This window comes from Pelodiscus sinensis, chromosome 28, assembly GCF_049634645.1.
Source record: "Pelodiscus sinensis isolate JC-2024 chromosome 28, ASM4963464v1, whole genome shotgun sequence".
Lineage (NCBI taxonomy): Eukaryota > Metazoa > Chordata > Testudines > Trionychidae > Pelodiscus > Pelodiscus sinensis.
Window position 1 is genome coordinate 10971165 of NC_134738.1, and position 16728 is coordinate 10987892.

At 54.7% G+C, this 16728-nt stretch overlaps 1 protein-coding gene across 5 annotated transcripts in view; it reads left to right on the forward strand.

The window, feature by feature from the left end:
• Nucleotides 1-15868, forward strand: part of PEBP4 (phosphatidylethanolamine binding protein 4) — a 265036-nt gene extending 249168 nt beyond the window's left edge. For all 5 annotated transcript variants that reach the window (XM_075910835.1, XM_075910840.1, XM_075910837.1 and 2 more), the window contains one exon: nt 14478-15868. In XM_075910835.1, the coding sequence (XP_075766950.1) occupies nt 14478-14569 (92 nt within the window). In that variant the 3' untranslated portion in view covers nt 14570-15868. The remainder of the gene's footprint in view (nt 1-14477) is intronic.
• Nucleotides 15869-16728: the final 860 nt, after the last annotated feature.

The following is a 16728-nucleotide window of genomic DNA, read 5'->3' on the forward strand; positions in this document are numbered from 1 at the left end:
CCAGTCCACAACTCGGTCTAGCTTTGAACTGTTTGTTTAGTGTTTTCTCTGATGCACACAGAGAGGGAAACTCCCTCCCTACACTGGGGAATTTAGTGCTCCAGTGAAACCAGTATGCTGACAAGTAAATTCAGCCCAGGCGCTGTATTGCTAAAACCAGTGCATGACGCTGAGGACATTTGGCCTTGCGGCTTTCATTCTGTGTCATAGCACAGCTCACCCCAGCATCTCCTTGAAAGTGGCGGTTGGCACAGAAGGCCAAAAGCAGAAGAGTCCAGTTGGGCTTATAGAAGGTTGGTGCTTAGCGTGTTTGTGTGCACTAGAACCTCTCTTATTCACTGGCAGACAGAACGGGGCTGGACGGAGGGTCTGATTCTGGATTCATCCCTCGTCCAGTTCCTAGTGTGTTTGGCCCTGGAGCTGTAACTCTGGCCCCACACCAAGAGCAACGTGCAAGTTGGCAAGCGAGGTTCATGCTGAGTCTGTCGTTAAAATGCCACGCTAGCAAGGAGCTCTCGGGTCAGTTAGTCACAGAGCCCAAAAGATGCCCCGAGAGTTCCTTGTATCTGCTATTAAACTGTGCTGGGTTTATGGATTAGCAATGGGAGATTTTGCCGTGTTGGGTAAAGTAAGGGAGAAGCCCACAGCTGCTAAAACAGCTGCCATTAACAAGGGGACAAAGCCTGAGACCTTTACTCAGCGATTACTCAATCCTTACTCCTTAGGCATTCCCTAAATGCAACGGCTACGTCTACACTGGCATGATTTTCCGGAAATGCTTTTAACGGAAAAGTTTTCCGTTAAAAGCATTTTCGGAAAAGCGCATCATAGAATCATAGAACTGGAAGAGACCTCAGAAGGTCATCAAGTCCAGCCCCCTGCTCTAGGCAGGACCAATTCCAACTAAATCAACCCGGCCAGGGCTTTGTCAAGCCGAGACTTAAACACCTCTAGGGATGGAGACTCCACTACTTCCCTAGGTAACCCATTCCAGTGCTTCACCACCCTCCTAGTGAAATAGTTTTTCCTAATATCCAACCTGGACCTCTCCCACCACAACTTGAGACCATTGCTCCTTGTTCTGCCATCTGTCACTACTGAGAACAGCCTCTCTCCGTCCTCTTTGGAACCTCCCTTCAGGAAGTTGAAGGCTGCTATCAAATCCCCCCTCACTCTTCGCTTCTGCAGACTAAACAGACCCAAGTCCCTCAGCCTCTCCTCATAAGTCATATGCTCCAGCCCCCTCATCATTTTGGTTGCCCTCCACTGGACCCTCTCCAATGCGTCCACATCCTTTTTGTAGTGGGGGGCCCAGAACTGGACACAATACTCCAGATGCGGCCTCACCAAAGCCGAATAAAGGGGAATGATGACATCGCTGGATCTGCTGGCAATGCTCCTCTTAATGCAACCTAATATGCCATTAGCCTTCTTGGCTACAAGGGCACACTGTTGACTCATATCCAGCTTCTCATCCACTGTAACCCCCAGGTCCTTTTCTGCAGAACTACTACTTAACCGGTTGGTCCCCAGCTTGTAACTATGCTTGGGATTCTTCCGTCCCAAGTGCAGGACTCTACACTTGTCCTTGTTGAACCTCATCAGATTTCTTGTGGCCCAATCCTCCAATTTGTCTAAGTCATTCTGTACCCTATCTCTGCCCTTAAGCGTATCTACCTCTCCCCCCAGCTTAGTGTCATCCGCAAACTTGCTGAGGGTGCAATCCATCCCCTCATCCAGGTCATTAATAAAGATATTGAACAAAACCGGTCCTAGAACCGAACCTTGGGGCACTCCGCTAGAAACCGACCGCCATCCTGACATCAAGCCATTGATCACTACCCGCTGGGCCTGGCCTTCTAGCCATCTTTCTATCCATCTTACCATCCATTTATCCAATCCACAATCCCTTAATGTGCTGGCAAGAATATTGTGGGAGACCGTATCAAAAGCCTTGCTAAAGTCAAGGTATATAACATCCACTGACTTCCCCATGTCCACCGAGCCAGTTACCTCATCATAGAAGCTAATCAGATTGGTCAGGCACGACTTGCCCTTTGTGAATCCATGCTGACTATTCCTAATCACTTTCCTCTCATCCAAGTGCCTCAATATGGATTCCTTAAGGATCCCTTCCATGATTTTTCCAGGAACCGAGGTAAGAGTGACCGGCCTATAGTTCCCTGGATCATCCTCCTTCCCTTTTTTGAAGATGGGCACTACATTTGCCTTTTTCCAATCATCCGGGATTTCTCCCGATCTCCACGACTTTTCAAAGATAATAGCCAAAGACTCCACAATGACATTTGCCAACTCCCTCAGTACCCTCGGATGCACTAAGTCCGGACCCATGGATTTATGTACGTTTAGCTTTTCTAAATAGTTCCTAACCTGTTCTTTACCCACCATGGGCTGTCCATCTTCATCCCATCTTGCGTCACTTGGCGCAGAAGTCCAGGAGCCGAGCTTGTCCATGAATACAGAGGCAAAGAAAGCATTGAGTACTTCAGCTTTCCCCACATCATCTGTCACTAGGTTACCTCCTTCATCCATTAGGGGCCGCACACCCTCTCTGATCTTCTTCTTGTTAACATGCCTGTAGAAACCTTTCTTGTTACCCTTCACATCCTTAGCCAGTCGCAATTCCATTTGCGCTTTCACCTTCCTGATAACCCCCCGGCATTCTCGAGCTATACCTTTAAACTCCTCCCTGGTCATTTGTCCAAGTTTCCACTCTTTGTAAGCTTCCTTTTTGTGCTTAAGTTCACCAAGGATTTCCCCTGTAAGCCAGTCCGGTCTCCTACCATGTTTGCCTCTCTTGCTATGCGTCGGGATGGTTTCTTTCTGTGCCTTTCCGGAAAAGCGTCCGTGGCCAATCTAGACGCGCTTTTCCGCAAAAAAAAACCCGATTGTCATTTTCGTGATCGGGGCTTTTTTGTGGAAAACAGTACTGCGCTGTCTACGCTGGCCCTTTTCCGGAACAGTTTTCCGGAAAAAGACTTTTGCCCAAACGGGAGCAGCATAGTTTTTCCGGAAAAGCACTGATGATTTTACATTAGCTCGTCAGTGCTTTTCCGGAAATTCAAGCGGCCAGTGTAGACAGCTGGCAAGTTTTTCCGGAAAAGCGGCTGATTTTCTGGAATAATTTGCCAGTGTAGACACAGCCAACTTGTTTGTACAGTGTGGCCGCGCTGTGGCTGGATCACAGGTGGGAGCTGCCTGCTACGGTTCCGTGGGCAGGACTGGTTTAGCTCAAGGGACAGCTGTCTGTGCTTTGCTGTTTGAAGTCCTGGCTGCCAACCCTGTTGTGGGTGTAAGACTTGATTTAAAAAGGGGCAGCCCCTACACCGTGTATTAGAAATGGAAGTGCTCTATTTCTGCCTGTGAGCTTTCCTTTGGATTATTTACCGATTGGTGTGTGAGTTGCCCCTTTAAAGGGGGCTTGTACCTCTGTGTCCGAGGGAGGCGTAATGTTCTCTCTGATCGCAGAGGGCATGTATCGCGGCCGTGCGATCACTCAGGGCTGGGGTGATTATCTGTGATGGCCCCTGTTTGCTCTGGGAAGCCGTGCGAAGATCTTACCGGAGGGGGTCTGTCGGAAGTGTTTTGCATTCGTCACATGTAATACGGGCTGACACGCTCAGCGGCGGAGAGGGAAGTCAATGAAAAGTCTGGATTATGAGACACCGGTTTGCTGCGTGGGGGGTGGATGGACACGGCCCCTTGGCTCTCGTTGTGGTGCGTGCCATGGCCGAACTGCAGGACACAATGCTAGAAAGCGGCGAGTGGAAACAAGATACACTTTTTGTTTTAAACGGTGGGAGCAATTGACCATTGGAACAACCGACCAAGGGCTGTCATGGATCCTTCATCGCCAACGGATGCTTTTGTCACTCATCCACTCTAGGAATTATTTGGGGGAGCTCCCTGTAAGCTGAGTGCTTGTGCGACTGCCCAGGAGAGATTCAAATGCTGCCCAGCTGTACATACCTTGGTGCACATGACAAAATTTAATCTGCACAAGAATGGGGGGGGATAGAGTGAACATTGTGTGGCCCCCCTGCCTATCCTGTTGCTCTGTGACCACATTAGGGGAGATGCTGTGCTTTGTGGCCTTCACCCCAGTTCATTCAGCAATAAGAAAGCTGGAGGGGGTTAATCCCAGGGTTAATCAGTGTTTCTCGACCAGGCAGTGGTGTGTGCCTCTTATTGGTGAGTTTGTGTGTCTATCGTGAGTGGGATTTTCACAAGCATTCCATGCTGCTAAAACACCCGTTGTCCCCACCTAAGCAGGGTTGGGCTAGCTCTGAGCAACTGTGAAAATACCCCACTCTATGGAAAGTTCTTCTGAAGTGAGCTCTGCAGCTGCCCTCTGCCAGTCATGACTCCACTCTGCTTCTTACTGGGCACATGAACAGATTCCCACAAGCGCCCACTCTGATTTTCACAAGCGTCCACCATGCTGCACCTCAGAGGAGTCGCCCCAGAGGGGAGCCTTGCAGAGAAACAACCAAAGTGAATTCCCAGAACAGCAGTTTTCCCCCCAACCCTCAGAGAACAGCGACCTGTCTCAGACGTGCTGTCAAAGTGCCATGCTCTCTGCAGTCCTTGTGCCAGCGGTGGGATTCTTCTTTCGCCCGGGGCTCAATTCACATCGGGGCTGTGCAAGTGACTTGTAAAACGACCTTGTGCAAGGTGCTCTTGGGGCTCTGTCCCCTCCCACCTGTAAAATCGGGTAGAACCGGGACTTGGCTGCATCCCAGCCAGGCCTCTGGGATATATAACTTGGTCACAGCATCGGCACCGGAGCGCAGCCTCCAAGGGGTTAAAATTGCAGGGGGGAACCCCGAACCTTTGGTCTCCTGGCAAAGCCTCAGCGAGAGCATAAAGACATTAAGGAGCTTGGCAGGTATAAAAGCTGCTTAATAACACTAATAATCATCATCTGAACTCCCCCGCCGCACCCTGTGGCAGAGCTACAGGAACGACCCACCTTCCCCCCAAGGCCCGGTCTCCACGGCAGTCCAGACACTGGGAGCGTGAACCAGGTCTCAGCAGTGTGCTCTCCGGCTGTGAGTTGCAGCTCACCCTGCTACGCACCTCCAAGCCCTACTGAAGTCAACAGGAGTCTTTCCACTGACTTTGTATCAGGCCCCTGTGCAGAACAGAGGGAAAAGAACCCCGTGACAAGCTGCTGTCTCAGGCCATGGCCTGCACCTGTTCTGGCAAACAGTCAGACGGCCAGCAGGATGACTGTGAGCAGCCTCCCCTGTCACCCACTGGAACTGTAAGCAGCAAGCTGCCTTGATTGTACAGAGGGTTCCCTTGGGCAGCAAGGGAGGAGATCTAGTTGACGTCTGGCAAGCAGCTTCTTGCCCAGACTGCCTAGCCCTCAAGCTGAGCCACCCTTGGACATGTTTCTAGCGTGTCGCGGGAATCATCTTGCAGTTAAAGTACAAGACCTGGGGGTGTCAGGAGCACCGAGTCCTGCCCCTGATTCTGCCTCTATCTCCTTCTGAGACCTTGGGTGAGTCATTTAACTTTGCTGCTTGAGTTTCCTGTCTGTAAAATGGAAGCAATGCCTACCAGGAGGTGGTGTTTAGAAGCCAAAGTAATTAGCACGTTGAGTTCCTGGAATGGGATGTGCTGTATAAAGCACTGAGTAGCGTAAGGAAGTCCAGGAGCCTGGCACCGAAACTCAGCCGGCAAAAAAGTGCAGTGAGGCATCAAGAGCAGGACGTGACACGGGCTTTGCAGCTGTTGCCTATCACCCCGTGATGTGCCTCTTCGAAGATGCGCCGCAACTTGAGTTCCACCAAAGGTGGCGCACCCCCACCTACTACAGCTGCATCTCCTAACTCTTCCTGAGCCAACCCTGATTCCACCAAGCCTCCAGATTCAGTCCTGCACATACAATATGGCTGTGTCTATGCCGGGCCACTTATTCCCGGCTGCTTTTCCGGAATAAGCTGTGAGCTGTCTACACTGGCCCCTTGAATTTCCGGAAAAGCAGTGACGATTTACTGTAAGAAATCAGCTGCTTTTCCAGAAAAACTATGCTGCTCCCGCTCGGGCAAAAGTCCTTTTTCCAGAAAACTGTTCCGGAAAAGGGCCAGTGTAGACAGCACAGTAGTCTTTTCCGGAAAAAAGCCCCGATCGCGAAAATGATTATCGGGGCTTTTTTCCGGAAAAGCGCATCTACATTGGCCACAGATGCTTTTCCGGAAAAAGGGCTTTTCCGGAAAAGCAGCCTGCCAGTGTAGACGCTCTTTTTCCGGAAATACTTATAACGGAAAACTGTTCCATTTTAAGCATTTCCGGAAATTCACAGCCTATTTGTCCCCCCAGCCAACGGACAGCAGCTGCGGCCAAAAGGCAGGAACAAAAATCCCTGCAAACGCAGCTCCCTCAACGAGCGGCACATCACGAAGCAGAGTTCCTCCACGCTCTGCCAAAGTTTGGGCCAAACTTTCAGCTCACTTCCCCGCCAGAATTGCCACTCGGCAGATATTCCCGGCGAGTAATTGAGCCGGTGCTGCAAATCAAGCACTTTTCAGCTGCATTATCCAAAGTGTAGATGTCTCTGGGTGTTATTTAACGGTGAAAAGAACTCCCGCCTACCTCTGCAGGGACATCGTTAATCTTGGCAGAAAAGCATCAGGTCTCCCATCACTGAGAAAATACCCAGGGATGAGGCAGATAAATTACAGAAGGCAAACTGCCCTCTGAGCTTTGCAGAGATCACGATGGAATTTGGTTCCCGCTTGCCACAACGGTGCACACAGGACACCTTCCATCAATGGCTAGGGAAAATTCACCTCCGCCCCTGTCGGATAGCTGCCTCTTAGGCTACACCGGCTACATTGCTGAATTTCAGAGTCAGTCCAGAGTTACACCCAGATTAGGTGAGAAAAGAACCCAGCACGTTCTGATTTGAAGGCCAGTCAAACTGTGAGCTTCCTGGTCCTTAAAAGCACATGGGAGACCTTCTGTTTGAGTGGCAGCACCCGGTCAGGAGCAGAAAAAGAACATGCTGTACTCACTAGCTCCCCTCGTGGGCAGTGATGGAGGAGGAATGGGCAGGGGGAGAGGGGAGCTATAAAATCCATTTAAAACTGTGGTTCTCGACTGGGGATCCACAGGAACATTGTGGACGTTTTCGGTGGTCCACAGAAACATTGTCCAAAGTCACCCGGTGTGGGCAGGCACCAAAAATCTGTTAGTAAGAAATAAATTTCAAACCAAAATGTTCGTTGTCTGCTCTTTTTTATCATGCCTCAAAAAGGAGGTGGTCCACGAAAATTTTTTGATTGGCCTGGTGGTCCGTGGACTGAAACGAGTTGAGAACCACTGATTTAAAACATCTCAGGCTAGTGAGTGGGGGTGCTATCTAGCGCAGTGGTTCCCAACCGCCGGTCCATGGACCAGTGCTGGGCCACGAACCACTGGCTGCCGGGCCGTGGCACACTGCCAAGCCACGCCCATGGGGCTGGGGTATACCCCGGCACGTGGCTGGTGGCTGCCGGAGCTGAAGCTGGCTGTTCTTGGTGGCTCTGGGGCTGAAGCCAGCTGCTGAGTGGCAGCTCAAGGGGCCACAGTGTACCCCAGCCCCAGCCCCCCTAAGCCACCACATAGCAGCTGGCTTATGTGGCGGACAGCTGCCGCAGCTGAGGGCAGCTGTTCACAGCGACTCTGGGGGTTGGAACTGGGGTACATATTTTGGTGGACTAGTAACAATTGATTTGCATATTCATTATTTGCATAATAAATATGCAAATAAAATGTTACCAGTCCGAGAAAAGTTTGTGACTGAGTTAGCCGGTCTGCGGTATAAAAAAGGTTGGGAGCCATGGTCTAACGGGTAGGTCAGTGAAGCCAGAATCTGACCCAGCAGTCCCAGTTCCCAGTTCTGTCAACATGAGTGGGAGCAAGTTGCTTCCGCTCCCTCGTGCCTCAGTTTCCCCATCTGTACAACAGGGATAATGGGGCTGTTGTGAGCGGGAGTGTTTGTGGCGTGTTCTCAGCTCCTCGGACTGCAGCGAGTACTCGGATAAGGGCGAAACCCTATGATATAATCCTCCAGGAAATGAGTTTGAAAATGGACCAAAGGAAGCATGAAACCTCTTATTGTTCTGGAGGGGAGGGGGTCAGGGCCCTTCTGACCCCCCCGCCCCCGATCCCAAGTGTCTCTCTTACTCTCTCTCTCCTATCCCTGGCTGTTAATCAAGCGCCCTGGTGAATCATCAGCACCAAGCATTAGTGAATCAATTAGGCCATTCGGTGTCAAGAGCAACAGAGTGGCTGGGGGACGGTCAAATATTTGCAGAGAGAAATCACTCTTGCGGTGGGCATGCCGGGGGGCGGGGGGGTGGAGAGCGAGGGGCTTACACAGGGCTCCCCCTCTGATGCCTTCGGCTTAGCCAGCAGGGCAAAGGAGGGGCTGTTTTACTCTCACTAGGCTCAACTATTTTTAAAAAACCCAACCCAAATTAAAAAACAAAATCCTAGACAGTCCTGTTCTGGACACTGAAGGACTGGGGTCAGCTCAGGCATGTGAGGGAATTTAGCACCTAGGGGGTCTCATAGGTGCATGGGGCTAGAGAGAGGGAAGAAGACTTAGGCCAGATGGGCCAGGTCCGGCCCTGGCTTGCCTGGATCCGGCCCCCGAAGTTCAGGGCTCTGCTCCAGCCCCCTGCTTCTGGGCTGGAGCCCATAAAATCTACTAGCCTGGGCCCCCTTAGGCTCTGGTGTATGAGGGGAATGTGGGGAGATGTGGGGTGTATCTTTCTGCTTCTGCTTCTCACCTGTGTGTGACCCCTGACTGATTTTTCTGTGGGCCCGCGACCCAAAAAAACTTCCCCCACCCCTGGCTTAGGCATTCGTGGTTATCTCAGGCACGCAGGGCTGGAGGGGCATATTGGGCCCCTGCGGCTGAGGGGGTGTTGGGATCCCAGGGCCGGGGGGGTGAAGGTGTCGAGGGTGGTAGGCCGCAGGGAAATCCCAGGTTTGATTTCTCTCTTCAAAACTCTGATATCAGCAGGTGAGAGCCCTTTGCTGCCGGGTACACCTCGGCTTCCTGACCACTGAGACTCAGGCTGAGATGGCGTGTGGTCACCGATCTGTTTCTCCGGCCTCTTAGCCGCTCAGCCCATTTCTGGGTAGGGAGGGTTCCACGGGGAGGGGCGGCGGGAAATGCTTTCCCCGAAGACAACCAAGGGACAAACCAGTGAGGTCACCAGTAGAGAAACGGGTCAGAAACCCCCCCTCTGCCCACAATGCAGAGGTGTAGTGTGTGCCGGGGGGGGTTGTGCCCGCAGCGCAGTGTGATAACACCGCCGTTCTCCCGCACCGTTCCTCCGCGGCGCTCAAGGGATTTATAGACACCGACTGAAGATTCCCAACAGCCTCAGGAGATGGGGAAGTGTCTGAGCCTCAAGCTACCGTGGAGTGAAATGGGGATCAGACTGACCTACCGCCAGTCTTTAAAGTGGCCTGACAAATGGGGTGGAGTCAGATAGCTTGGGTAAGAGAGTGTGTAAATGGCCACCTTTCAGCAGCCCAGCTCAAATACAAAAATTGTTTCCAGGTTTGTAACAGGCTCCCCCCCCACACACACACACAACTCACACGCTGCCTTCCTCTTGGGTTTGCAAAGCACTTTCACGCCCTCCCACGAAAGGCACTCGAGAAAAGCACAGCGTCATCAATATGAGCAGAAACAAGGAGTCCTGCGGCACCGTAAAAATGAGCAGCTTTATCTGGGCATAAACTTTTGTGGGTAAAAACCACTTTGCCAGGTGCCGGGAGAACTCCCGTCCAGGGTGCTTGGGGCACCTGACCCTTCCCCCCCCCCCCATGCATCGCCCCTGAGGCTAGCCCGGTCACAAGGAGAGTGATTTTTTGCCATCATAGTGACACAAGCCCCTGGCACACAGCACATGTATCCTGGCATAAAGGTGCATAGGGCAGAGGCGGGGTTGCTTTGACAATGCCGGTGTAGTGGAAGCAGGACGACTTCCTAGCACAGACAGGGCCTGGATTCCCCTGCGGGGCAGGCGCAAGGTGGGTAAAGAGTCTCTAGGCCCTTCAATCCAGCCCCTTTTGCTAGCGCTACCCTCCAGTCGGGACAAGCAGTGCCTGCGGGGTTAGGGGGTGCAGGAAGGGCTACCTAGAGAGGAAGGGAGGTGGGATGTAGGGGCACCTCATTTAGCCTATGTCACCAGCGCCTCCAATTGGCAGATAAAAGGGAAAAAAGGCCAGTGGGGGTCTAGGCCACAGCGCGTGGGGTGCACCAGTGTGGGGCCCACACGTGGACACAGTATTCCTGGTCTAGACTCATCCCAGCCTGCTCTCAATACCCCAGCCAGCCACGTACAGCCACGCCAGGCCCCGTAGATCCCGGCAACAGGCCGAAGAGACTCAGATCCCATGTTACACACACACAGGCCTGCTTCACCCAGAGCGAGTGCCCTGTTGGAGGGCAGCCGGGGGAAAGGTGAACGAACTAGCATTACACACACACCCGTCCAGGCAGTGACCCACACATTCCGTGAGCAACACTTCCTCAAGGTTAACCTAAATCTGACAACCTCATGGAAAACCGCCGGCTTTGGCTGCCTCGCAGGGGCTTTTTTGCTTTCGCCCAACCGCAGAACCACAAGAGCAACCAACTGTACGGTCCCTTCTCCGGGGCCCTGACTCATCCCGAGTCGGTGGCCGTGTGTGAGCCCCTCCTCCTCCTCCCCCCACTTGTGGCAGGAAAGGGGAGGGGCCTGAGCCAGGATGCGGCCCCCCACGGCTCACTGGCTCGGGGCGGGAGCCATTGTGTGTGAGGCCGTACGGTGAAGCAGCACCCCTGAGCTCAGCCAGTTTGCAAAAGCACCCGAGATGACTTGCTGTGCGATTTGAAGGCAGATACGAGGAGCCATCCTGCCCCAGCGCTCCAGTGGGTCACAAGGGGGTCAGGGCGCCTCATAAACGGCCACCTCAGCCTGGTGTTTCCTCCTGGCTTTAATTCAGAGTACCCCAGTCTAAACATGAGGGTTAGATACACACATGCAACGCGGCACAGACGGCGAATGCATTTTGGCCCTGTCGCCTGCAGGGGTGAGGACAGTCCGTCTGTGCGGGGTAGTTGACAATCCCCCCAGATAGTGTGTCACCCTTCCAGCAGCTCCACAGACTGCCGGCCCATGCAGCCAGCTGTTCAGCACGAGAGGGGAATGGCTGGCTGGGAAGAGACCAGGAATCCTGGGTCCAGACGCGGGCGCCGCCAGAAGAGACCAACGAGCCAGCGGAGGTTCAAAGGCGAACAGGGAAATGGATGAAGGCGACTAAGGGATTGAGTTGGGAGAAAGGATTAAAAGAGCGAAGGGCCAGACCACAAGCACAGCTATACTGGGGTCACGCTAGGGTGGGGGGGGGAACCTTTCTGGGGGCTGCCAACTTACAGAAAAATCAGTTGGGGGCCACACACAAGTGAGAAGCAAAAAAACCCAAACACCCTCGCTGATATGGCCCTCAACTGGGAAGGAAAAAGACACTCTCACACACCAGAGCCTGGGTTGGGGGGCAAGCTAGTCGATTGTATGTGCTTCAGCCCCACGGGGGGGGGGGGGAGGCTGGAGTGCCAGTATGGGCTCCGCAAGGCTGGGGGCCCCCCAAACCTCAGGGGCTGGATCCAGTCAAGCCGGAGGCTGCATCCAGCCCCCCCCTCCAGACTTTTAAGCTCCCCACCCCCGGTCTACACTCTAAGGCTACGTCTAGACTGGCATGATTTTCCGCAAATGCTTTTAACGGAAAAATTTTCCATTTAAAGCATTTGCAGAAAAGAGCGTCTAGATTGTCAGGGATGCTTTTCCGCAAAAGCACTCTTTGCGGAAAAGCGTCCGTGCCAATCTAGACGCGCTTTTGCGTAAAAAAGCCCCGATGGCCATTTTCGCGATCGGGGCTTTTTTGCGCAAAACAAAATCTGAGCTGTGTACACTGGCCCTTTTGTGCAAAAGGACTTTTGTCCGAACGGGAGCAGCGTAGTATTTCCGCAAGAAGCACTGGTTTCTTACATGAGATCGTCAGTGCTCTTGCAGAAATTCAAGCGGCCAGTGTAGACAGCTGGCAAGTTTTTTTTTGCAGAAAAACTTGCCAGTCTAGACACAGCCTAAAAGTTTCACTCTGCCCCTTAGGGGTGGATATTTTTACCAGCCTAGTTCTGCCAGGAAAAGCCCTACTACCAATGCAGCCATACTAGCATAAGGTACTTTCTACTGCTGGGTGAGCTTGGCTTGGCCAGACTAGATTAAACTCCTCTAACATAAGCACCTTGACACCAGTATGATGGTGCCCACATGAGAGGGGTTGCCACTTTCACGGTTCTATGCAGATCCTCGGGTACATGACACACACACGCCACCGCAAGGCAGGGCACCGCTGTGGTGCCCAGTGTACAGAGGGAGAACTGAAGCACGGAAAAGTTAAGTGACTGGCCCAAGATCACAGGGAAAATCTGGAGGGGAGCAGGGAATTGAACCCAGTGCTGAGATTAGCAAGCACCCTTCCTCCCCCAAATCCGCCTTCACGGCGCACCTCTCCGACAAGGGGTGCTGCCCAAGAGCAGGTGACATTGACAGCCCTTGTGACGCTCCCCAAAGCTGTGGGGACACCCCAAAGATGGGGACTCTGGCCTCTACTGAACTCAAGAGCAAGTGTCGCCATTAGCGTCAAAGAGGCCTAGCCAGGAGGCACTTTCTCCCCTGCCTCATTCGAATGCCTGGGTGTAACCTAGGAGACATGCCCCCTGCCCAGCTCTGAGGCCCTGAAGGCCGGGCACCATGTGCCTGATGAATACACCTCCCAGCCTCTGAGAGTCTGAGGGATGGTGACACTCTCCCATTTCGGCGCCTGCAGGGATGAATCTCTGCCCACAACAAGAACGGTCACGCCAGGACCTGTGCCTCTGGCACCTCCTCCCCGGAGAGAGAGGAGTCCCTGCCACGTCCACTCCGCCCCCGTGGCCAGGGCGAAGGGCTTCACAGCCGCCTCCAGGGCGGAAAACACACGTGGCGCCCCCAACCTGGCCAGGGCCGCTCCCGCCGCCCCCCAGCCTGAAAGGAATGCCCTCTCCCCCACCCTGGGCAGGATGCTGTCAGCGCCTCAGTGTGCACAGTGGCCAGCCTCGCCTCCGCACGCCGCTCGTCACGGCCGCATGCGGTTTCACTTCTTGTTTCTGAGGAAAATCGCATCCTGGTCACTGGTGTGAGCGAGGTCATTCCCGCCGGCCAGCCTCATGCGCCTCGCCCCCCTGCCTCCGAGGACAGGCGGCACCTCCTGCCTCTGCCCCGGCGTGGCACCATGGGAGAACAGCTTAGATTTTCCCAGAATGCACCGGGCAGGGGAAGGCCGAGCATCACGCTGGTCCCACAGCTGCACCGGGATGCTGCAAGCACCGAACCCTGTAACTGTGTCAGAGCCCAGCTCCGCGCCCCATCGGTCTATCTGGCAGAGAGGGGGTCGAAGCATGGCAGAGGGGCCGGAGGGGGAGATCAAAGGGGAGAGACCAAGAGGTTCTCAAAATACCCAGGAGGCTTTGCTGCAGAAGTGCTCAGCAGGGGTTAATAGCGCTGTTTAATGGAGTCCCCCCCCCCCCCCCCGGCTCATTAAAGGAATGGGGGATGGAAAGCTCCCTTGTTCTCACCCCTCTTTCCCCTCCCATGCTGCATCTCTGCTTGGTGGCTGGGGATTTCCACAGCATCTGGGGGTGGGCTTGTGGGAAGCCGTGGGAAGGTCTGCTCCAAAGGTCATCAAGAAGCAGCGGGGGGGGGCGGGGGGCGGGGGAGGAGGAAGATGAAAGGGCAAAACCAGCATGTACAACAAACAAACCCCAAGGGTGACTGTAGCAGCCCGGAAAGGTGCCCGAGAGCATCCGAGCTCTTCCGGCTCGGTTGGAGCAGGGTCCAGGGATGCTTTGGGGTCCCCGAGCCAGCGTGCGGGTGTGGGGCGCCGCCCCGGAGAGGCTGGGTCCCTCTGGCGGCGTCCCTCTCGCTCGCTCTCTGCCTCTCTCCCGGCAGGATGTGGTCTGCATCACGCAGGTCAGAAAATTAAAACAGTGACTCTCAGGGCGGCGTGTCAGAACAGGCCCTGTCCCGGAGCTCCTGGAGCAGCCAGCACGGAGGGGAATCCCACCTTCTCCCTGCTGGCTGGCCGGCCCCACCACTGCCGTCCCCTTCCTTCTTCTCAGGGGCTGCTGGCAACAGGCACGAACACACCAGTGGCTCACCTGGGAGCACACACGCGGCCCCTCCAGCGCACCCCAGCCGGCCCCTTTAGCAGGCGCCCAGCTGGGAGTGTGCGCCCCCACCGGCTGCGCACCAGGCGCACCTGCTTCCCTTCCCCTCGGAGACACACCCCTCTCTTTCTGCTGCCGCTGCCCAGAACAGCCCTCAGAGCTTGACTTTCACTCCCCCCCTTTGTGCCCTCTCCAGGTTCCTGGCCCCTGGAGCGCTTCGTTGAGCGGTTTCGGCTCGGCTCCCCCGCGGCTGCGACCCAGTTCCTCACTCAACATCCCAGCGACTAGCGGCAGCGTCGCCGGCAGAGCCCAGCCCCAGAACTCAGAAGAGTCTCGCTCCTCTTGGCTTTGAGTCGTTTGCATGTCCCTGGCGGCTCTTGAGGCCTTGCATGACGCACCCCCCCCATGGCCTCTGCCCTCGAGACACGTTTAGACCCCCCCATTCCGTTATTTCTGCGCCTCCTTCTAGTCAGTACCCCAGTCTCTGCCCAGTGCCGTCCTCCAGCCACACAGTCCACAAGGGGCTCTGCTTTTGATCCCGGTGCCCCACCAATGCCACCATAGAGATGCAAGCCGCCCCATGCCCCCGGCTGCCACCTTTCACCTGACCTAATGCCCGGCTGATATAGCACCAGGGGCAATCTGCAGAGGGGAGGGGATATTTTGCGCTTGGAGCCTGATTCATCCCCCCCAGTGATGCAGTAGCCAGCATGGGGCCTGGGAGAAACAGCTTTCCTCTTTGCTCTTCAGGGGCGGCCCCCCTGGGCATGAGGGTACTTCCTCCGGAGTCCAGCCTGCCCGCTGGCCCCTTTGCACCAGCCTTGCCTTCAACGTGCTAATGCTGTCCTCCCCCGGGGGCTACAAACCCACCCCCACCTCGAAAATCCCTCTGGTTTCAGCCCCCTGCAAAAACGTCACAGCTGGCTCGCTCCACAGCAGCCTCCAACGCCGCCGGGCTAGCAGCGCCGCTGGTATTAGAGAGAGAGGGACGTGGTGTCCCTTGAAAGGGTCAACGGCACCGCGCCTGGGCCCAGAGCAGAGGTGAGCAGAGACAGATGCAGCCATCGACAGCAGGAGTGGGCCCTGCCAAGCTGATGGCGTCACACCAGCGAGAGCAGAATCGGGCATAATCCCCCCATCCCTCCGGACACCAAAAGGCCCAAGCAGGAGTCTTTTCCACAGCTCTAAGGAAGGCAGGCCTGCGCTGCAGCCATCCAGATTTAACCCTGACTCAGGTCACCCCTCCCTTCCCCAAGCCAGCGGCGTCACCTCGGCACAGCTGTGCACCAGACGCTGCGTCTCGTACTGGAGTGACAGAGAAAGTGTCAGCGCCGGGTCTGGCTGTCACTGGCAGGCTGTGTGACCGGGGAATCCCACTGGGATAGAGTAGCCAGATCCTGCCCTCCGATTTGTTTCTTCCTTTCCGGCCTAGGCGTCGGGCAGCATTTCCTGCCTCCGAGTGTGGGCATGGGGGTTTTGTGCTTTGTTTTGTCTGTGCTTTCCTGCTCCCCCCCCCTTTTCTACCTGTTACTTCCTGCAGCAATCAGAATAAAGCATGGCATTGAACAGGGTTTGCATCCACACATACCCTGGGGGAGTTTCTTTCCCGCGGGATCCGCCTGTGAATTTCAGCCAGCGCTCTGGTAGGGAGGTACCAGACAGGCTCAGTGCCCAGCTATGTGGGAGGGAATGCGGCCTAGTGGTCAGGGCTGCGGAGAGTGATAGGCTGTCCTGGGCGCCGTTATTAGCTCCTTGATGTCGTGATTCAAAACAGACTCCTGGGTTCTCCTCCCTTCTCTACCGCTGACTCACTTTCAGGCCTGGGGCAACTCAGAGTACGTCTAGACTACGGAGCTGTTCCGGGAGGCCCCAAAAATGTCGGAACAGCCGGGCGTGTTTTGTCAGCATCCCCGTAAACCTCGTTTCTCGAGGAAGAAGGGATGTTTCTAAAGAGGGTTTTTTCTGACATTTGGAAAAGTCTCTTTCGGAAAAGTCTCTTTCGGAAAAAAAGTGGGAAAAAGAGACGCAAATTGCACTTTGCAATTTGCGTCTCTTTTTCCGACTTTTCTTTGTAGCGTAGACACAGCCTTGGTTCTTGGTTTGCCCCTCTGCATCTCAGTTCCCGCCTCGGACCTACCCCGCAAGGAGGTCAGGGATCAGAGGCAGGCTGCAAAGCAATCAGGGAGCCTCATGCTGAAGACAGAATCCCTCCCGAAGGGGTTCTCATAAGGGTGGGTGCCTTGGAGAGACATGCGCTGGAGTTCAGGGCAGGTGTAGCAAGTCAGCGCTAAGACCAGGAGGCAGATTTGGATGCTGAGCTCGGCTGAAAGGCTGTCCTTCCTCTAGGAGCAGAACTGAGAGCCGAGAGGGTGGATCTGGTTCCAATCATGCACTCGGAAACCTGGCCACGGCCTCTGTTCAGAGCCCAGGCAGTGCCAAAGCATCAT